This window comes from Dunckerocampus dactyliophorus, chromosome 1, assembly GCF_027744805.1.
Source record: "Dunckerocampus dactyliophorus isolate RoL2022-P2 chromosome 1, RoL_Ddac_1.1, whole genome shotgun sequence".
Lineage (NCBI taxonomy): Eukaryota > Metazoa > Chordata > Actinopteri > Syngnathiformes > Syngnathidae > Dunckerocampus > Dunckerocampus dactyliophorus.
Window position 1 is genome coordinate 37,461,260 of NC_072819.1, and position 20,242 is coordinate 37,481,501.

Sequence of the window (20,242 nt, forward strand, 5' to 3'; positions counted from 1 at the left end):
GGCATTACCAAGCATTACCAAGTACTATTCGAGGTCCTTATGCTTGTGATGTCACACATGGACTCGCTGAGGATGCGGTTCAGGAGTAAGGAATCCGCTGTCTAGGGAAGCATTATGACATCATCCTGAAGGACAATGGGAACTTAAAAAAGACCACTGCCCAAAGGAATCAACAAGTTTGCTGCTGCCAATCGATGGCAGAGTGTTTGATCACTCCCTTATAAAACTTTGGACTTTTCTTACATCTTTGTTTATACGCTTTGCCTGGCTGTCACTAGTGGAAGCTAACTAGCTAGCTACAGTTATTGTTACAACTTTTCGTAGTTTTTTATTAACTGTTGAATTCCGACTTTATACCTTTATACAATGACAGATGACCAAAAATAGCACAAAGACAATGGCCACACTGGTTGAGTGGAGATGTGATTGGTAAATTCACTAGTGTACAATTGAAATGTTGCAAATCATAAATAAAACACAAATGATTGACAGCTCGAGGAGTGATGAAAGTTGGAGACCCCTGCAACCTGGATACAGAATTTATTCTGTTTTAAGTTAAGCAGGACAGATTTCTATTTAATAAAGATATTTATTTGTATTATCGTATTCTGTTAATTTTGTTATCTTGAACAAAAAAAAAATATTGAACAATTTATTTCCCAATAATTTGTATTACTCCAAAATATGCATCAAATTAAATTCAGGTTTGTGTCAAATAGTAAAAACATTGTTTCACACAAATAAAAGCAAAAAAGAAAAAACAATCCTCCCAAAAGTTAGTTATCTATTTGCCAGGGGCCCTTGGAATTGTCCAACGGCGGCCCTGGCCAATAGCACTCAGTTAATCCATGTGATCGGTATCGGACGATCTTACTCATGGATGATCGGAATCGGCAGCATAAACCTTGACTTTATAATATATAACTATAATATAACTTTATAATATATAAATTTCATAACTGCATAATCTTGTTTTTCTGTGTGCTGTCTAAAGTTCCTCAGGCCTGATAGCTATGAGAGGATTAGCTTAGCTTTGAGAATTTTTAATGTCTGTTGGATCTACAGCAGGACATTTAAGAACAGTTGGTTAGCGTCATCGTTTATGCCTCTACGGTTTTAAAGTAATAGCTGTCAACACCCACTTTCAGGAGCTTTGATACGTTTGTGAGATTAGCCCTTTTTTCGATGCTCTGTAGTGTATTACTTACTGCTTTTCTTGTTCTGCTACAATTGTTAGTTGCTGTTAACAGCAGTTACTTGCTTTATTATTTGATTGCTCCAAGTTGCAAGATACCATTAAATGCACACAAGAGCAATTTACCATATTAAAATGTGATTTTTGTTTTGTACCTTCTAGAAATGGTGTAGTTCATGCTTCTTTCCATATAGAAACAGAGACATTGCTCCATGATTTCTTCAGGTCATTTGAAACAACGGTGTTGTCATGTCTTGTCAGCCATGACATTTCTTTTTCTGATGTTCATCTCTAAAGGTAGCACTTAACGTGTCCACAGATATTCTCCTAAAAACAACCCTTTATATTTCTTCTTCTCATATGTTAGAAGAACAAATAATAGTCTCTGCTTGGTTAGGTGGAATTCCAGCAATTTTCCATTCATAAGAACAGTGGCTGTTTTCTCAGTGAAAGAAAGAGTCCACTGATTGTAGCTGAGTTAGTTGATCAGAACTGGTGTCATGAGTACAGCCCAACCATGGTTTCTCTGGCCGTAGAGAAGAAAGATGATCCCCACAATGTTTCCCACAGTGTTACAATGTTTCAGTCACACAATGTGAGCATTCAAACTGAGACTGAATGAAGCCAGGAATTAGCCATCAAATGGAACAAAATTTAAGTGCAGTATTGTAAGCCAAAACTGCACTATTTAGACAAAAATATCTGTCCATTCACCCAGAAGAACATTGGTCAGGTCTTTGGTTACTGATACTTGGCACGAGAGAGGGCACACTCACTCCTCAATGTTGTAATTCTAAATGGTGTACTAAATGTTGTAGTTCATCCCAAGATTTTTGATGGGATTGAGATCAGGGTTCTCAAGTTGTTCACACCAAACTACTCCAAGCATACCTTTATGGACCTTGCTTTGAGCATTGGGGAACAGTCATGTTGTAACAGAAATGGGCCTTCCCCAAAGTTGGAAGGATCCAATTGTCCAAAAGGTCTTGCTCAGATACAGAATTATGATCCGGGGTGACAAAAGGGTCCAATTCCTCATTGATTAATTTATTAAGTAGTGTGTGCTATTACCTATGGCAAAATTACTCAGTGCTAAATCAATTGGTATGGTATAGTATGGTTTATTTGTTTCACACATGCTTAAAAGGTTACATTAAGGAACATCACCGTCTGGTTTATTTGCTTCAGACATGCTTAAGAACTTACATTTGTGATTGCATTTGTGATTACATTGGCACAATGTTTGAAAAGGATAAGGAAGCGCTTATTTAATCCTACCCCTTCTCCATGTCTATTACTGATAATTCATTCATTTATTGAGGTCACATGTATTTTGACACTTACAATGCTTTGTTTTCTCTTATTTTCAGGGTTTATATCATTGCAATTTCGTCCACTTCCTGTGTAAAGACAAAGGAAGCTGTTTTTGGCGATGTTGACATTGTGTTTTGTCAGATGCTCATAGATGGAATATGATGATGACAGGTGTGGTATTGTTATTCCTGCCAGACACTGAAATGCATATATCGTTGTTGTTGACATCTGCATCCACCCCCTTTGATTGCAGACGGTTGGCCACCTGATGCTCTGTTTAAGCAACATCATCTTGTTTTCCTCCTCTGTTATCAGCTGCCCTGGCATAAGGTCGGCATGTAATGTGTGCAGCCCAGTCACGATCACATTGTTCTTGCACATGGACTGTTGCATCATCAACCTTACACATCATTTGTGATATAATGCCATATTTTTCATAATTTTGCTTCTTGAAAGCATCCACTTTTTCTTCCAGCCCAACAATTTGTTTACAAAGTGATGCATTATCATTAAGGATGTTCGATAATATCGACCAACTAATATTGGCCAAGATTGGCATAAAAATGGGATGTGGGTTTTGGTATAGTTTTGGTATAATCTGCGATCTTGTTTCGGTCTCCACCAAAAGCTCATGGCTGCACCGATCCATCTGTCGACCTTACGCTCCAATGTTCCCTCACTCATGAACAAGACCCCAAGATACTTGAATTCCTCCACCTGGGGCAAGCCCTCACTCCCAACCCAGAGGGTGCAATCCACCCTTTTCCGCCTAAGAATCATCGCCTCGGATTTGGAGCTGCTGAGTTTCATCCCAGAAGCTTCACATTCAGCTGCACACCTCCCCAGTAAACACTGAAGCTGAAACCCTGATGAGGCCATCAGGACCACATCATCTGCGAATAGCAGAGAAAAGATCCCAAGGCCCCCAAACTTGACCCTCTCAATGCCTTGACTGCGCCTAAAAATTCTGTCCATGAAAGTTACAGTGACAAAGGGCAGCCAGGCCAAAGTTCACTGGAAAGAGGCTCGACTTACTGCTGGCAAATGGTTTGACCAAGTTATATTACTTAAACAGAGAATAGCAACAGTGGTATGAGAAAAGCTGACCCATTTACTTTGTGATGCATGAGGTGTATAGTTTTATCGACATGATAGTTTTGTCTTTTCTGCGCAGGCTAGTGCAATTTAGCACACACTGTTGTTGTGTTCACGTGGATTCTGCATGATGAATAGAAATGTTGCTGCTGGATAGAAGTGCTGGCATGAAGTCTAGGATGCAATGATTGTGTTGGTGTGCCAATCGGAGATTTTTAGATGCAGGCCGATATAATGCACTATTGTTTTTTGGCTGATATCGGACCAATATCCAATATCAGTATTGGATTGGGACACCCCTAACCATTATCTCCATTATAATCATAACGCACGTGGTTCCTGGATTTTTTTTTTCATCCTTTTCGTCTGCATTTTCGGTGGTAGAAGCTCTTTTTCTGCTCATTACAAACATAGTCAACACCTTTTGAATTTTGGACTGTCACGACAGTTAGCTTGTTTTGTTAGCACGTCAGACGGTATTTAAGCCATTTGTGTAGGCACACAGATCTGTAATTATAGTTGAGATCTGTGGTCAGGAAAAGTGCCAAAATTGGCAAAACTTCGAAAACTTTTCAGTTCACAAAAACAGTGAATTTGTTGTATTTTATTATTTAACAAATTAATTCTGTGGAATATTTGCTTTCAAGCATGCATTCTTGACTTAAATTGTTGTAGTTGTAGCTGCTTTTTTGGTTTCTTGCAAACACTTTAAAAGACAAACCAATTTAGTGCATCATATCATGGCCTTTGAGTATGATATGAATGTAATGTTGACTTTTAGAGATATTGATTGCACAGTAAAGATAATTTATGAGTGTATTTAGGTGACAAGTGTTGATTGGGCATAATACATGGTAAGCTGTCAGTGTTGTAACAGTGCATTAATTCAGCCTTAAAATTTAAAAACATTTGAGGAAATAGACAAGAATACTTATTAGAGTGTAACGGTACAGCATAATTACAGTTTGGTGAAGTGCAGCATTAACAGTTCCAGTTTGCAGCCCCATTTCTCAACTGGACAATGCCGGCAAACGGCTTTCCTCTTATCCATGTTCTTCTTTGTCCGTTTGTCCATACGTATTTCACCAGGGAGGTGAAGTTAACAAAGCAAGAGGGTTTTTAACCTCTTGCTTTGCCTTGGCACTATTTCTAACGATGACTCCCATTAGCCAAAGGCTGGGCTGCACTGTATTTTTCAAGTAGACGCGTGACTATAAGTTACGCTTCCTGTCCCTCTCTTAATATGTTCCGTGTGGGTACTCACTACAGCTCTGTAACATAACAAATGTTCCTCACAGAAAGATCTGATTTTGAATAGTACCTTCACACCCCTAATAGTTAGAAAGTTTTCAATTATTGTCTTGCAATAAGAGTTAAGGACATGTCAGTAGTCATGTGTGTCAACAACACACATGATCCCAAATATATATTTTTAATGTTCATGCACATTTTTTTCCATTGGAGCCCAAGTTGATGAAATTTTGCCCTTTTAATGCAGAAACTTACATGATTGGAGAATATCTTGTGGGATACTTTACTGTGGTCTGTGCTTTATAGTTGAGAATTTCTTTGATATTTTGCTTCACTTAATTGAATCATAATTAATGATAAGCGAAGCGAAAGAAATGTTCTCACTCTGTGTTTCATGAAACCAAATATTTGTCTCTTATTTGTCACTATAAGAGACAAATAATGTGGTGATGTCACATATTAACGAAGCCTCAAGGTTTCTAGTTGTCAATATTCTACAATATAAGCACACCAGAATTATTCATCTTATCCAAGCCCTCCACTGCTGGGAATAGCCTCGAAGAACAGTTCCGCTCCCGCCTCAGCAGACGGCTTCATTAGAGCTCGCCAAGCCTGTGAAGCATCTCCCACTATGGGACCACCCAGTCCTACCAGTCAAACTCCCAGACAACTTCACTTTCATCTCGAGCCCCTTCGGTGAATACAAAGCTGTTAGATGATCCTTCATGTTTTTGAGTTTCATGTGAGGGATTTGTTTTGTGGCTGACTGAACGCTTGGTCTTGTCTACTAAATTGCCTCAATTTAGTAGTATTGTTTTACAGTTCAAGGTAGAAAAGCCGTAGACAAATCACATTAGCCTTTTTTACCACAGCACTGCATACAAGCATCTTATTATCAGGTGTTTGTGGACTGGATGTGCCCTCAGGGAGTGCATGTTGGTGAGGTAACCACTTTGGTCTTGTGTCAAACATGAGCTTTACTGCTAATCCTGAATAGACCACATGGATGCTGTGCAAGAAACATCTAATTTGATCACATCTTCAGCAGAAAACCAACCAAGTAGGGCACTTTTATTTTGGCTTGAAGAGACAGGCACACTGTCTTTATGTAGGTTCTGTATATGCATGTCAACACATGTGCACTGACCACAGGTGGTTAATTCTGTCAACCATCTGGCCTGCCATCTCATTTCATCTCCATGATGTCAAAGCAAAGGCACAATAGTTCCAGCCTAGTGTGGTGTCAGTATCCTTCTGTAAAGTAAAAAAAAAAAAAAGAACAGTCATTAACTCGAGTCAAGTGACGCAGCATCCTTAGTGAAGTAGTGCTGATTTTCTTTCAGCATGAGAAGTCATTGTGGTTGTCACAGGCTTTTTGTGGCCACACCGAAAAGCTTTTATTGTGGTAATACTTAATGGGAGAGAATGCAGCAAGTGCAACTTTTAGCATCATAGAATAAGCATCATTGCGTATTAGGATTCCAGATTCACCGAGTTGATGGATGGATGGATCTACAACAATGCTCGTCACTAGAAGTGACCTTTATTTTATCATCTGATATAGCAGGCTGCAGATTCCTGTGGTGCTGTGAGCTCACTGGTAATGCAAGCCAATCATTTTTCCCCAGCACTCTCATGTCCTTCCATATTGTTTCCATCTCAAAATTCTGACTACCCTCTGACGGATTTTAATCTATGAAGTAGTAGCTAGATGATATTACTGTATGCATGCTGCGAAAGACATATTTCCTTTCACCTTCATCCCTTTGTCGTTAATTGAAGCCAAGGCACCCACCTAACCTTTAATTTTGTTTCCTCCACTTTAGGTACCACACGCACCCCCCGAGACGGAGAGGTGCCAGGGGTGGATTACAACTTCCTGTCTGTGGAGGACTTCCTAGAACTTGAAGAGAGTGGCACACTACTCGAAATCGGAACATATGAGGGTGAGGGCGACTATGACAATGATAATAACTGACATTCTGTGTGACTTATGCAGGTGTCCTGATTCACCACAGACACGGAGAGCGTATGACAACAATTCAAATAAATATTTCTCTACACGCGGGTGGGCTGTAGGACTGAACAGTTGATTCAGATTAGATGTGACAAAAGGACAGGGGTCATGCTACATCTGCCCCATTAGGACCACGTTGTCCCATGCTCTAAATTTCATACTTACACAAACCTGTGTGCGTGTATAAACGTGCCACATGTTGGCTAGATATGTGCATGAAGCGTGTGTCTATCTGGAAGGCGATATGTTTGTGTGTTTGTAGGCCTGGGAGAGAATGTTACAACACTAACCTGCTTGGCAGCGGTCCACAGCTCTGTGTTGGCACACTTCTTCCTTTCACACAGACAATGTCACAAACTTGTCCACAGGACTCTGTGACCATCCAGCAAAGTGAGGAAGCCTGGTTCCATTCATAACTTAATAACATAACAACTCATACAGTATGACTGTTAATTCAGTATGTCACAAGTACACCCCTCACATTTCAGCAACAATTTTTATTACAGTACATCTCAAGAGACAATACTATACAAATGAAACTAAGACATTACTAAGACTAAATGACATATTACAGTATGTTGATGGCTGTGCATTTATAAATCTTCAACGTAGACAGGCTGACTAGAAATAAGACAACTATTATCTATAAGATATTGAGTTTTTGCAGTGTTCAACGTGAAATGTAGTGTGGACACCTGTGGTGGAACACAATACTCTCAACTAAGTGAGTGAGACACGCACTTGCTTGTTCCATTACACAGTGTTGTCTGGTAGGAATGAGCAGCTACTGATTAGTGAGCTAAAGTGCTTTTATTTTTCATTTTCTTAACTCACAGCGCTGTGTTTTTGCAAATCATGTATGAAGTCACATTGCCATCGTAATAAACTGCCACACATTCAGCTGTAGTCATAATTAAGAGAAAGCTAGCCCTCCACAAGGTTAACGTTATGTTAGTAAGGTACATTAACCTTAATCTCACTGATTTGCGCTACGTTAACCTTGTCTCAGATCTTCCCGTCCATCCGGGAAGAGATGATGCAACATATAAGATCTGCTGTCCGTGGTATGTATGCCGCATTACAATGAACGGAACACGTCATGGTGTTCAAGCCAGTGAGCCAACATTTTCTGTCTGTTTTTTGCATTTTGTTTTACTTCTCTTTCGTTGCTTTGTCGCATTCTCTTGCCTCCTCAATCTTCCCGGGCCATCCACTTCCTTCTTCGTCCTCTGCGTGGGTGACGTAAGCACGTTGGTGACGTAAGCGATATCTCGAGGCAGAAAAAAATCCTCATTTTTTTGTAATGGAGGTACTCAAATTATTCGAGTAATCGTTGCATCCCTACAAGCAAGGTGGTGGTAACATCATAGTCTCAGGCTACATGAGTGCTGTGGGCACTGGAGAGCTGCAGTTCACCGAAGGAAACATAAATTCAAACATTCTGAAGCAGAGTATGATCCCCTTATTTCGGAAACTGGGCCAAATTTGTCAATTAACACGATGACAATGAATATATGATATAATGAATACCTCTCTTGGCAGTGTCAATCAACACTGAGCTTTATTATCTTTGCAATAGCAGGATTGTTGTATTGGATGCCATTAGGTTTTTCAAAGGCAATTCACTTAATATTATAATCAAGATTAGACAAAGCAGCCAACATCATATCAACAACCTGTCAACAGCTTCTGCCAAATGTCCTTGTTAAATGAATCCTCCTGCTGTTCACAACATACAATTATGCATTTTTCTTTCAACTAAACGATATAAAAATGTGTGCTGCTGAGTTGAGCCTTGCTATTTGCCATCCTTGGTTAAATACAATCTCAGGCAATTTACCAACTTTCAGCAACATTATTGTAGAATTTGTTAAGGAAAAGATGAACATATGGGTACAGATAGACTGGCAGATTAGAAAGTTTTATTTTTAGCTTTGTCTGAACATAACCAGCTCATCAACACCTCCAGAGCTCATTAACTCACATATTTTATCTTGTGTGTTTTTTGGCAAGGCCAGGCTTACCGTTTCTCTGTTACCTGCAGTGTTAATGTTAAGCTTAGCAAATCACCTGCATTTTTGAAAGTCAAACTTAATGTCACAAGAGTCAGCAGTACTGAGAGAGACGAAGAAGGATCTATGATCCCAGACCTCAAACAATATCAGAAGATATTAATAATTGAATGATAAGGTCCAGTATGACACTATATTCTTTCTTATGTTCTGAATCCAATTACACAAGCTTCATGCCGGATTAGATGACTATCGATAATTGTGTTGTTGTTCAAAATCAAATAATCGTAGTTTTCCCTCATCACTTCCAAGATGAAAGGGATCATGTGAAATACAGTGTATTTTGATGCGATTTCTTATTTTTGGTTCTTAAGTGCAGATGCTATTATGCTTGTCCAATGCTGACAAAAATCATACAAATCTGGGCTTAGTCTGAGGCAAAAAACAGAATTACACAGCAGCTGTGATTTGTAGCTAAATTGTCATCCAGCTTTTTGTCCTTTTTTCTGAGCATTAGGTTAGAAGGGTTCATAGATCTATCTTGGGAAATCTATATTTCGGCAAGATCAAGCGATATTTCTGCAACCACGCTGCCTGATCTTGAGCCTCAGCCTGTTATCACTTTCTCCTTCTCCCTCTCGCATGTCTCTCAAGCATGCTAATGTCATTCTCGTTGCCTAGGTAACTATTATGGGACCCCCAAGCCGCCAAGGCAGCCCATCATTGGGACAGTAATTCTCGGAAATGCAGGCTCCCAGCAGTCCACCCCAAAGCGTACTAAGTCCTACAATGACATGCAAAGCGTACGAGTAGTGCCTGCTGACGACGATGATGACGACCAGGCCTCGGAAATGAACAACACTTTTACAGGTGAGAGCGTTGCAGCCTGTCCCTTGCCTCTGTCTATTTTTCTCTCTAGACTTTTGTAGTCTTTTTTATCATCGAGCCGAGTTTGTGTGCATACTTCAGAGATCAGGAACACAGCTGGAGGAAGACAAATTTGTTTGTGATCTTCTCTATGTCTAGCGGTTACATCATGTCTTTGCGAGGCTGATTTCTTTGCATGCGAGCCTCCAAAACACTGCCATCTGCCTGCAAGGAGGGGCAATAATTTGGCCATATTGTTTTTAAAGCTGAATGTTTTCAACATCTTTTTTCACCAAATTGAATTGCAAAGGATTTCCTTCATATGCATTGAAAAAGATATACATATTTCACAGTTTTCCAAAGCTTTCCAATGTTTTGTGAGCCTAATAAACATTTTTTTCTCTCTCTTGATACTGTGGATGCATGCCCTCCCTGTGTCCACTTGCCACAGTGTTGCATTAGTATTTGATCAGGCTTGAAAGGAGCATGGAAGTCGTGCGATGCTACTGGGCTAGGCCTGGGAAGTGAGTGGGGGCAGGTCTGAAAAGCTAGCATTAGAGGAAAGGCGCTTCTGGGTAGAGAGGGTGGGTGTCAGAAACACTTTGGGAAAGACTGTTGGTAGAAAAATTTGCATATTCCTGGGGCCCTTTCAGTACAGTATAAATGAGCTGGTGACAATTGGGGGGAGGGGGCGTGGGAAGGATAATGGTTTGAGAGGTTGCTTATTTTATCTGTTCTTTTTTGGCTTGTGTGTGCCTTAAAGTATCTTTTGTTCTTTTATGTTGTTCTGTGTTGTGCCTGTTTTGTTGCCCAGGATCCTTAGTGCGTAGCCTCTTTCCCTCTCCTTTGTTGTGCGCAGGTAACCCTAGCGACCAGGATGAGAGCCGCGGCGGCATCCTCCGGCCGTACCCCGCACGTGACAATGCTCCTTCCTGTGGTCTGACCAATGCAGCCATCTCCGCTGCAGACAGTGGGCGGCAGGCCCTGGCTGAGCCACAAGTCTCCCCGGAAGATGCACTGGGGCCATTGCCCGAAAACTGGGAGATGGCGTACACTGAGAATGGAGAACTTTACTTCATAGAGTATGTGTTCCAGCCTTAAACACCTCACAGTTTAACAGCATGGATTCACTTTTTGAATTACTGGCAGTAACTCACCAAGTAGTCGATGTACAGTATTTTATTCATTTTGCACGTCCGGTGGCTTGTACTCCCCATCATACTGTATGGTTGTAAGGCCATTGCCGCTGCTTTCCTGTTAATCCCTGCATGTGTCGATCTCTAAAGGAGATCACATCCTGATCACCTGACTACCTCCACCTCTCTGTCACTATTGTTTCTTTTTACAATTGAAGGAAAAGTCAGTGGATTGATTGTTTATCTCTGTGTTGCTTTGTTATCCTTATTTTTCTCTGCAGCAGAGGCCCAAAGTCCTTAATAAATATGCAAACCTGGTTCAAATTTGAATAATTATCGCCATGTATATGTGTTTCAACTGTCCTTTATTTTGAGAGGCTGTTTTAAAATCTTGTCTCTTCTGTGTCCTTCCAGCCACAACACAAAGACCACATCCTGGTTGGATCCCCGATGTAGAGACAAAGCCTCGAGGACTCTGGAAGAGTGTGATGATGATGGTAAGCTGTCATAATTTTTAGAGAGGCAACACTAGCTAGCAAAGAAGATTCTTATTTGCTATTATAGGTAGTTTAGCCGTCATAATATAGGAAGTTGACCGGTGCAGTGTCCCAATGACACTCGAGGAATAGCACGTCTACAAAGAAACACATATTGTGAAATTGCACCATCAAGTGGCGAAGATGGAAGTAGCATATCACCGGTATAGTTTACACTTTATTATTATTATTATGCTGCACCCTGTTGTTGACACTTTCTAAAGGGTTTGTCTTTCTGTCTTTCTTTTTTACGGATTTCTTACTTTCCCTCCCGTTTCTCCGCTATTTACCTTTTTCTGTTCTTCATTTTGTTTTTATTGCTTCCATCCTGCTTTCACCTTGGAGAAGAGGGGATACATACAGAAGACCTGGAGAGTGATATAGGTACGATGACTCTGTTTTGCATCAAAATTAAAAGCAGATGATTGCAAAGTATTGCAACAGTTTGGTGCATCGTGAATGAAGAGGGATACAAGCAGTGAAGAAAATAATATAGGAAATAAGACATTAAATGCATAAAATAATAATGTGGTTTGGTATGGTACGATTAATTTGTTTCAGACATACTTAACAAGTTACATTCAGGAACATCAAGTGGTTGCAGTTGCACAATTCCACACTCAGAATATACTGTTTGCTTACAAGTTGTTCTATAAAGTTTCACCCTGTTCTAATTAAAGAGAAAAGAAAAGAGTAAAATATCACAGTGATGAAGTAAAGAAAAGGCGTTAATATGAGGTGTTAATATAGTTAAAAAAAAAAAAAACAACTGACAGTATACCGCTTGTGTAATGTTACAGGAAAACAATTTTGACATTTTTGGGTCAGTCTCCTGAGAGGGGTACCAAAAGCGTGACCTAGAAAACAAAATTGAAAGTTATTTTCTAACTATCACTTTAATATATATGGCAATATCATCTATACCTATCACTATAAATGCTTTAAAATGACCTTAAATTGTCACAAAGAACCTTCAAAATGGTGACGTATTGCATCTTGAATGTAACACAGAGCTGGTGGATGGACCCTGCTTCAAACTACGTGCAAGACTCAACATTGTTCTTCAAAGCATTGGTAGTTAGCACAAGAGTAACACACATCACCTACTGCGGTCGCATGATGTAAAAATGATTAAGAAAAATAGATAGGTACAACTCTTGAATGTAACATGTATAATTGACATTACGTCATATTTCTGATTTTGATTCAGTGTCACTCATTGTTTCGATTTTGATGAAACAATTGCAGAAATAGCACACAAATACTCTGAAGTTCACATTGTGTGACAAGGCAGTTGTCAGCTCATTTGCATGTAGTCTTCTGCAATTCGATTTTAGTTACATTGTGTGTGGACTACGTTGGTTACATTTGCGACACGTACACGTTTTATCGGATGCAGCAAAATGCGTTTGGTGCACAATGAGGTATAATACTTCGGAAATCACAGCAGCTGAAACGTATGTTCCAGCTGCTTTATTTCATTGTCTTTGTGACAGACTTTAAAATGACGATGCGCAAACGAGCTGAAATTGACTTCAGACTGTGTTTTATACACAACAAACCAGAAGAAAGTATTTTAATATTTGACACTGTTTCCCCTGTTTATTCAATGTGTTTGCAATATACTGTGTGTGTGTGTGTGTGTGTGTGTGTGTGTGTGTGTGCATGTGTGTGTGCGTGTGTGTGTATAAAATATATAAAGACCTGTCATCCCAGCCCAAGTCAAAACAATTGCCTACCCCTGCCTTACAAAGTCACAGCTCATACCGTGAAAAGGCGCACAAACCCACATGGTGAATATTGATATTTTTGGACAATGTAGCTTGAGTTGTTGATTCACTTGTCTGTAGGTTATGGAAGAAGATTTTATGTTGACTTTAATGCTGTCTAAAACCTTTTATTGTTGCTCACAGCTGAGAGACAAACAACTATTGATTGTGGAATCCGAATTATTATGCAAACTGATTTTAGTATTATAAACATAACATTTTTTGTTTTTCAATTAAATTGATGGATGGCATTGTGTCTTGGGGCTTTTAACTGAAATCAATCTCGGACAACTGTTGTCATTAGTTTGCCAGGTGACCCAATTAAAAGAAAACTACTTAAAAATGATCTATCCATCCATTTTCTATGTTGCTTCTCCTCATTCGGGTCGCGGGGGCATGCTGGAGCCTATCCCAGCTGACTTTGGGTGACAGGCGGGGTACACCCTGGACTGGTCGCCAGCCAATCGCAGGGCACAAATAGACAAACAACCATTCACACTCACAAATAAGATAAAACCCACGCGCACACAGGGAGAACATGCAAACTCCACACAGAAATGCCCAAGGGAGAATCTGTGACTGTGACTGTGTGGCCAACATGCTAACCACTACACCACCGTGCAGCCCCAATGATGTTCCCCATTATTAACCATGCCACAGATTTTAAGCAATGGGAAAGAGCGAGGATCTCTCTGCTGACAAAAAAAGTGTCAAATATTGCAATGCCTTGTACAAGGCATGAAAACATTCAATAATTTACAAAAACTTTCATACGGTGAAGAAATTTGTGGCTGATTCAGATGACAGCCGGGTTTGTGCTGATCAAGGCATAATGACAAAGGTTTCTTCCAGGCAAATTTATCGAATCTGAAGGTGCTGGTGCCTCTGGAATCCCATGAACCTCAAGGTGTAGGATCCTCCAGAGGCTTGTAGCAATGCATAAACCTACTATTTGGCCACCCCTAACCAATACTCACAGGCAGAAACGGTTGGAGTGGACCAACAAATACATGAAGATTAATTTTCAAACAATCCTGTTTACCAATGAAGGCCGTGCAACCTCGGGTGGTCCAGATGGATGAAGTAGAGTATGGCCAGCATATCTCAACAAGGCTGTGATGTCAGCAAGGAGGTGGCTAAGTCATGTTTTGGATCGGAATCATTGGGAGAGAGCTGGTAGGACCTTTATGGTCATTGAAGGTGTGAAAATGACGTCAGCAAAGTATGTAGAGTTTCTGACTAACCACTTTCTTCAGTAGTACAATATGAAGAACCGTACCTTCTGTAGCAAAATGACCTTCATGCATGGCAATGCATCTCATGATGCAAAGAATACCTATCTCTCTGTCATTGGCTGTTATGGGCATAAAAGGAGAGAAACTCATTGTTTGGCCCCCTTTTTCCCCTTGATTTCAACCCAATTGAGAACCTATGAATCATTGTCAAGCAAAAAATTTATGAGGGTGGGACACAGATCACAACAAAACAGCAGCTTTGGAAGGCTATTCTGACATCATGCAAAGAAATTCAAGCAGAAACGCACCAAAAACTCACAAGTTTAATGTAAGAATTGTGAAGGTTATATGTTAACATGAAGGCTATATGAAGGTCTTATGTTAACATGTAACTTAGTCTGTTAAAATGTTAGTGTTAACAATGTTAGTAGTAGACTATTTAGCAAAATCAGAGAAAAAATATCATTTGCATAATCGTTTGGAACACAGTGTAGTCCTGTAAAAACTATTTACTGGGCCACTGTAACACAGGTGGGGAAATCCTCTGCGTGAAATCAAATAGAGTGAGAAAAGTTTTTCACGTTTCATAAAACATATAAACACCTTTTGAGTGTAGACAACAAGAGGGAATCCAGGTGGTGATTTAATTTAAAATGCTTTGTGACAGGCTTATTCGGTTTGAAACATGACATGTGACAAATAATGCTGATTAGAAAATACAAATTGTGTCTGATTTGTTTTGTCGCTCTATTGAGAGTTGCTTGCTGCTGGCTCATTGTTTGGAAAACACATGCAGCTTTGCATGAGAGAGCATGCTGTTGATGTTTTATGCTCTGTGTCGTTATTTCAGAGCTGCCGCCAGGATGGGAGAGGATAGACGACCCAGTGTATGGCATTTACTATGTCGAGTAAGTAAATCACCTTGTTGGCACATCACCTCACAGGAAATCAGCTTGTCTTCTCTTATAAATACAGCTTACTACACACTTAAGCTAGGTAGCTGTCAATTCTAAACAACCTTTGTCCCTCCGTGGTAGTCATATAAACAGGAAGACCCAGTATGAGAACCCAGTGGTGGAGGCGCGGCGTCGGAAAATCCTGCAGGAGCAGCAGCAGCCGCAGCCTCCAGAAGGTGAGCGGTACATTCAAGGTTGGTTTCCTGCCCATTTCTTTCTTTCTTCATGTCTGTGAGTGTCTCGTCCTTTTGCTTGTCCACTACATACTGGGGTTTGGGTGCAAGAGTCTCTCTTTCACCACATTCTTTTGTCAAATAGAATTCACTTTTTTAAAGAGCTGCCCCAATCCGCAGTGTGGCCAATTGTAGTTGACATTTTACTTTGAGTCATTTAAATCCATTGTACCATTTTCTGTTTATTATTTAATATGATTTGACTTGGCAGCATTAAACATTTTTTGACCATGATATTTAAAGGGTTTTGCTTTGTAGCACTGGCGTGCTCCGTGATGAATATGTACAAAATGGCATACTGTATATGAGTAGCATGACTGCACAGACCGAAGCAGATAGCTGGCATGCTCGCCAACCACATTAGGTACACCTACAAATCTAATGAGATCTAATGGTAGACTTATATTTAAAAAATTCTGCCTTTACAACATAACAATGAGAAGTTTTGATACATCGTACTGTAACAATGCATGTATTATTGTGGTTGTAGTTTGCAGTGGTGTACAACTGCACTGCATCATACTGAGAGATGTATCTAATATTTTGGTTGCCTTGGTATGATGTGGTGTATTTCTACACCACTGCATTCTACAACCACAATAATACACTTGTGTAAACAAAACATTTGAATGGTCCAGTAGTCAGTGTAACTTCTGTGTGTCTTATGTGTGTTTATTTATGTGTGCCATGGAAATACAAGTTTGTGTTGCATACATATGGACTGACCTACAGGGTTTCCCCGTACAGAGTGGATAGAAGAGCATTCCTCAGCAGCAGCACCACTGGTAAACTACACTTCAAACCACCTCGAGACCTATAGGGACCCTCAAGTCCCGCCAACTCTACCTCCAGCCCCAGCGGGAGCCAAACGTAATTGTCCAATTTGTCGTTTCCATCATGTGTCAGAGGCTCTGTGGTCATAATGTTGTGTTTGTTTAGCTTAAATTGATCCTGTTCACTATACCTGCTTTGGGAATGTGTCACGCTTTTTCTACACTGCAGTTTACTTTTGCGAAACATGTTAGCGTGGAATCTATTATTGTCAAAAAAAAACCCTCACCAAGCATCTATCAATTTCAGATTGACGTTCTTCGATTTATTCTACGGTGTGATTGATTGAAGTAAAAAGATTTCAATTTCAGGCGGAAATCCCAAAAAGGGAGACATCTCAACTTCTCATGGCACTTTTGGCTTGGGTCACCATGACAACACATCCTGGGCTGACTCGTCCTGGCTCCATTGGTCCTGCCCCGCTCCTAAATACCACCTAGCGCCCTAGTGCAATGTCAACTGTATTTGTGATTGTGTGTGACAGGTTAGACCTGACCAGTTGTACCTTGTACCCAATGCTACAGTATAATAGTTATACAACAGTTAGCATGTAGAAATATAGTGGTAAAAATCAATATACATTTTATCAAGTGTACAGGTACACGTGTGCTAGCAAGGATGTGTTTTGCATTCTAATGTATAACTAATTTATCCTTTCAAACACCACAAACGGACCACAAAAAACCCTTCGAAACCTGTCCAAGCAGGCGTAAATGTCAGTGACACTTGACGTTTGTAAATACACAGGACTTGATGGAAATGTCCTTTGTGCCAATAGACGGTAAACACATGAGGTGTGGATGTTGAGAGTGATGTGGTAACTTGGGAACATGAAAGGATGTAAATTTTGGGACACAATATCAAATTGTAATGGGTTGTCTGTGTTGCAACTCTATGCAGGAGGGAAGCCGTTTTTCACCAGAAACCCCGCAGAACTGAAAGGAACCTTCATCAACACCAAATTGAAGAAGAGCCGGCGTGGCTTCGGCTTCACGGTGGTCGGAGGAGATGAACCAGATGAGTTTCTGCAGATCAAAAGTTTGGTGCTGGACGGGCCTGCAGCGGTGGATGGCAAGATGGAGACAGGTGCAGTACATGTTTCCCATCAGTAGGAGACACTGTTTTCTTTCCAAATGCTTTCTTAAATATTCAGCATGCAGTGAATATGAAGCAGAGCAAAACTTGAAGTGTTGCTGCTATTAAGATCTTTGTGCCAATCGTTGACGTTTACTCTTTGTGACGCAGGTGATGTCATCGTGAGTGTGAATGACACCATTGTGCTGGGATACACCCATGCTCAGGTGGTGAAGATCTTCCAATCCATCCCTATTGGCTCCATGGTGGACTTGGCCTTATGTCGTGGCTACCCCCTGCCCTTTGACCCCGATGACCCCAATACAAGTCTGGTCACATCAGTGGCTATCTTGGACAAGGAGCCTATTATTGTCAATGGACAGGAAACATTTGACTCACCTTCCAACCAGGGTGGACCACTTAACGGCATGAGGGAGCCTCGGGCACACAGCCCCACTGCTGAGGTGGTTTCCAACAGCCTGCACGGCTACACCAGCGATGTGGTAACCCTGGCCTCATCTATAGCCACTCAGCCTGAGCTGATCACCATACACATGGAGAAGGGCGATAAAGGATTTGGGTTCACCATTGCAGACAGCCTGACAGGAGGCGGGCAGAGGGTCAAGCAGATTGTGGACTACCCACGCTGTCGGGGCCTCAAGGAGGGGGACATACTGATGGAGGTTAACAAGAGAAATGTCCAAAACATGAGCCACAACCAGGTGGTGGACTTGCTGAGCAAATGCCCCCGAGGAAGTGAGGTCACAATGCTGGTGCAGAGAGGTATGTATGATATCATGATATCACATTATTCATGTGTGATTAAGCATAGAAAAATGGTCTCTTATCTGGTGAAGAGGGGACAGGTTGGCACAGACAAAAGAGCACAGTGAGTAAGCAACAAAAAAAAACCTGAGGGGGAGAGTGGGTCATTAATATGTGGACTGCTTGGGTTGGAAGGAATAGTGGTGAGGAGGCGATGGGCTGAGTGAGCATGGCACTGGAGGAACAGCTGAATGTGGGAATAAGTGGGAGGTTGGCTAGTGACACAGAATAGATAAATGGGTGGAAAAGCAGTACACCAGAGACTTGTAGAAATGATTGATACAGATGCTGCTGAGACGCGATGTTTGCTTTAATGTATCATCTTAATTACATTGTGTTGAAGGGTGGGGAAACGTGTTGTTTGCTCATACCCTGTTATTGTCTAACATGATACCAAGGTTTCGGATGGGACGAGGGAGGGTGGTTGTTTATTGGCGGATGAAAATCTTTTACTGAATGAGTGAGGGACCAATAATGATGTGATCTGTTTTACGGTAGTTGATTTTGAGGAAATTGATGTTCATCCAGGTGTTTACGTCAGGGGGGCAGTGGTCGGGTTGATGGACTGAGTTGAAATGTAAATCCCTATGTTGTATGAAGAGGTTAAAGAGGAGGGGGTCAAATACCAAACCTTGTGACATGGGGGAATGAATTGGGATGCCTACCAAAAATTGGCATCGCTATGGCACCGGTGTCAACCGAAATTGTAATAACCGGACCAAAAACTAGGTGACTATCAGTGCCTCAATTTTGTGCTAAATTATTGCTGACTCGGCCACATTCAACCAGTTCTCGAAGGTGATATTGTTCAAGTAACATCTTCTAAGTAATACAACGTCCCCACAGAGACACTCAGAGTCTGTCACTCTTTTTAAACTTTATTGCTGACCTTAATACGCCCAGCAGCAGTGCTCAATTCCAACACGGTAAACTAGCACACGTTTCTCTGTCGCTACGCACACCAACACACAACACACAACACGGCCCTTCCTTATTATGCACCAACGCCGAGTGAGGTGCATTCACAAACACTGGAATTCATTACAGCACAGCAAGTTACCAGAATGGTGTATCAATGATCAATTTCTGCTCAAATTGTGCGGAATGTATGCACTTAAGCAGAAGACTGTCTGCCCTTATAGTACTGTAAAATCTTTTGCACATTTTCTGTATTCTCTGTTACTGTTGCTTTTGCTGCAATAATGAATTTACTGAATTATTATAATTAATTTGTTGTAGATTTTATTTTATATTGGTGAATTTATTACTTAGTGGTTATAATTTTATTTATATTGTTGAAGTACTTAAATTACTATTCCGCTCAACTTGCATGTCACAAAATTCCATAAAAATAAAAATTATTTTTGACAAAATTTGTATGTTTTTTTTTATTTTTAAAGGACCGGCCATGTTCGGCCACCGTTTAAGCACCAGGGCCGTTTCAAAAGTACCAATTTGGCACTAGTATCGGGTAGTATCTAAATGATAACCAACCCTAGCGATGAAAGAGGTGTAGTTACTGGTGGATGTGAATTGCTGTTTGTTGGTGAGGCATGATTTGATCCAGGAAAGTGCAGTGACGGGGATCTTGAGGGAGAGTTCAAGGTTGGAGAGTGTGATGGAGTGATTGATAGTGTCAAAAGCTGTAGTGAGGTTTGGGAGGACGCTGAGATCAATTGTGACTTTAATCAGGACTGTTTCGTTGTTGTATTGGGAACAGAAACCAGACTGGAATAAATTGTGGCGGTTGTTGTCATTTGAAGTGGACTGTGAATTATAAATAAAGCCCTTTCAAGTAACCAGAGTAGCTAATTACACGACATTACTTTTTGTAAAAATACTACTTTTCTCAAGAGAACAAGCTCCCTAAAGTCACCCACATGCTTTATCTTTCAA

At 40.7% G+C, this 20,242-nt stretch overlaps 1 protein-coding gene across 9 annotated transcripts in view; it reads left to right on the forward strand.

The window, feature by feature from the left end:
* LOC129180342 (membrane-associated guanylate kinase, WW and PDZ domain-containing protein 1-like) overlaps positions 1 to 20,242 on the forward strand; it is a 99,227-nt gene that overhangs the window by 51,505 nt on the left and 27,480 nt on the right. For 3 of the 9 annotated variants that reach the window (XM_054774727.1, XM_054774795.1, XM_054774786.1), the window contains 10 exons: positions 6,682 to 6,801; positions 9,566 to 9,754; positions 10,566 to 10,833; positions 11,302 to 11,384; positions 11,769 to 11,807; positions 15,278 to 15,335; positions 15,465 to 15,577; positions 16,364 to 16,486; positions 17,348 to 17,533; positions 17,693 to 18,304. In XM_054774727.1, the coding sequence (XP_054630702.1) occupies positions 6,682 to 6,801; positions 9,566 to 9,754; positions 10,566 to 10,833; positions 11,302 to 11,384; positions 11,769 to 11,807; positions 15,278 to 15,335; positions 15,465 to 15,577; positions 16,364 to 16,486; positions 17,348 to 17,533; positions 17,693 to 18,304 (1,791 nt within the window). The remainder of the gene's footprint in view (positions 1 to 6,681; positions 6,802 to 9,565; positions 9,755 to 10,565; positions 10,834 to 11,301; positions 11,385 to 11,768; positions 11,808 to 15,277; positions 15,336 to 15,464; positions 15,578 to 16,363; positions 16,487 to 17,347; positions 17,534 to 17,692; positions 18,305 to 20,242) is intronic. The other 6 variants (XM_054774745.1, XM_054774737.1, XM_054774753.1 and 3 more) reach the window with 6 other exon arrangements.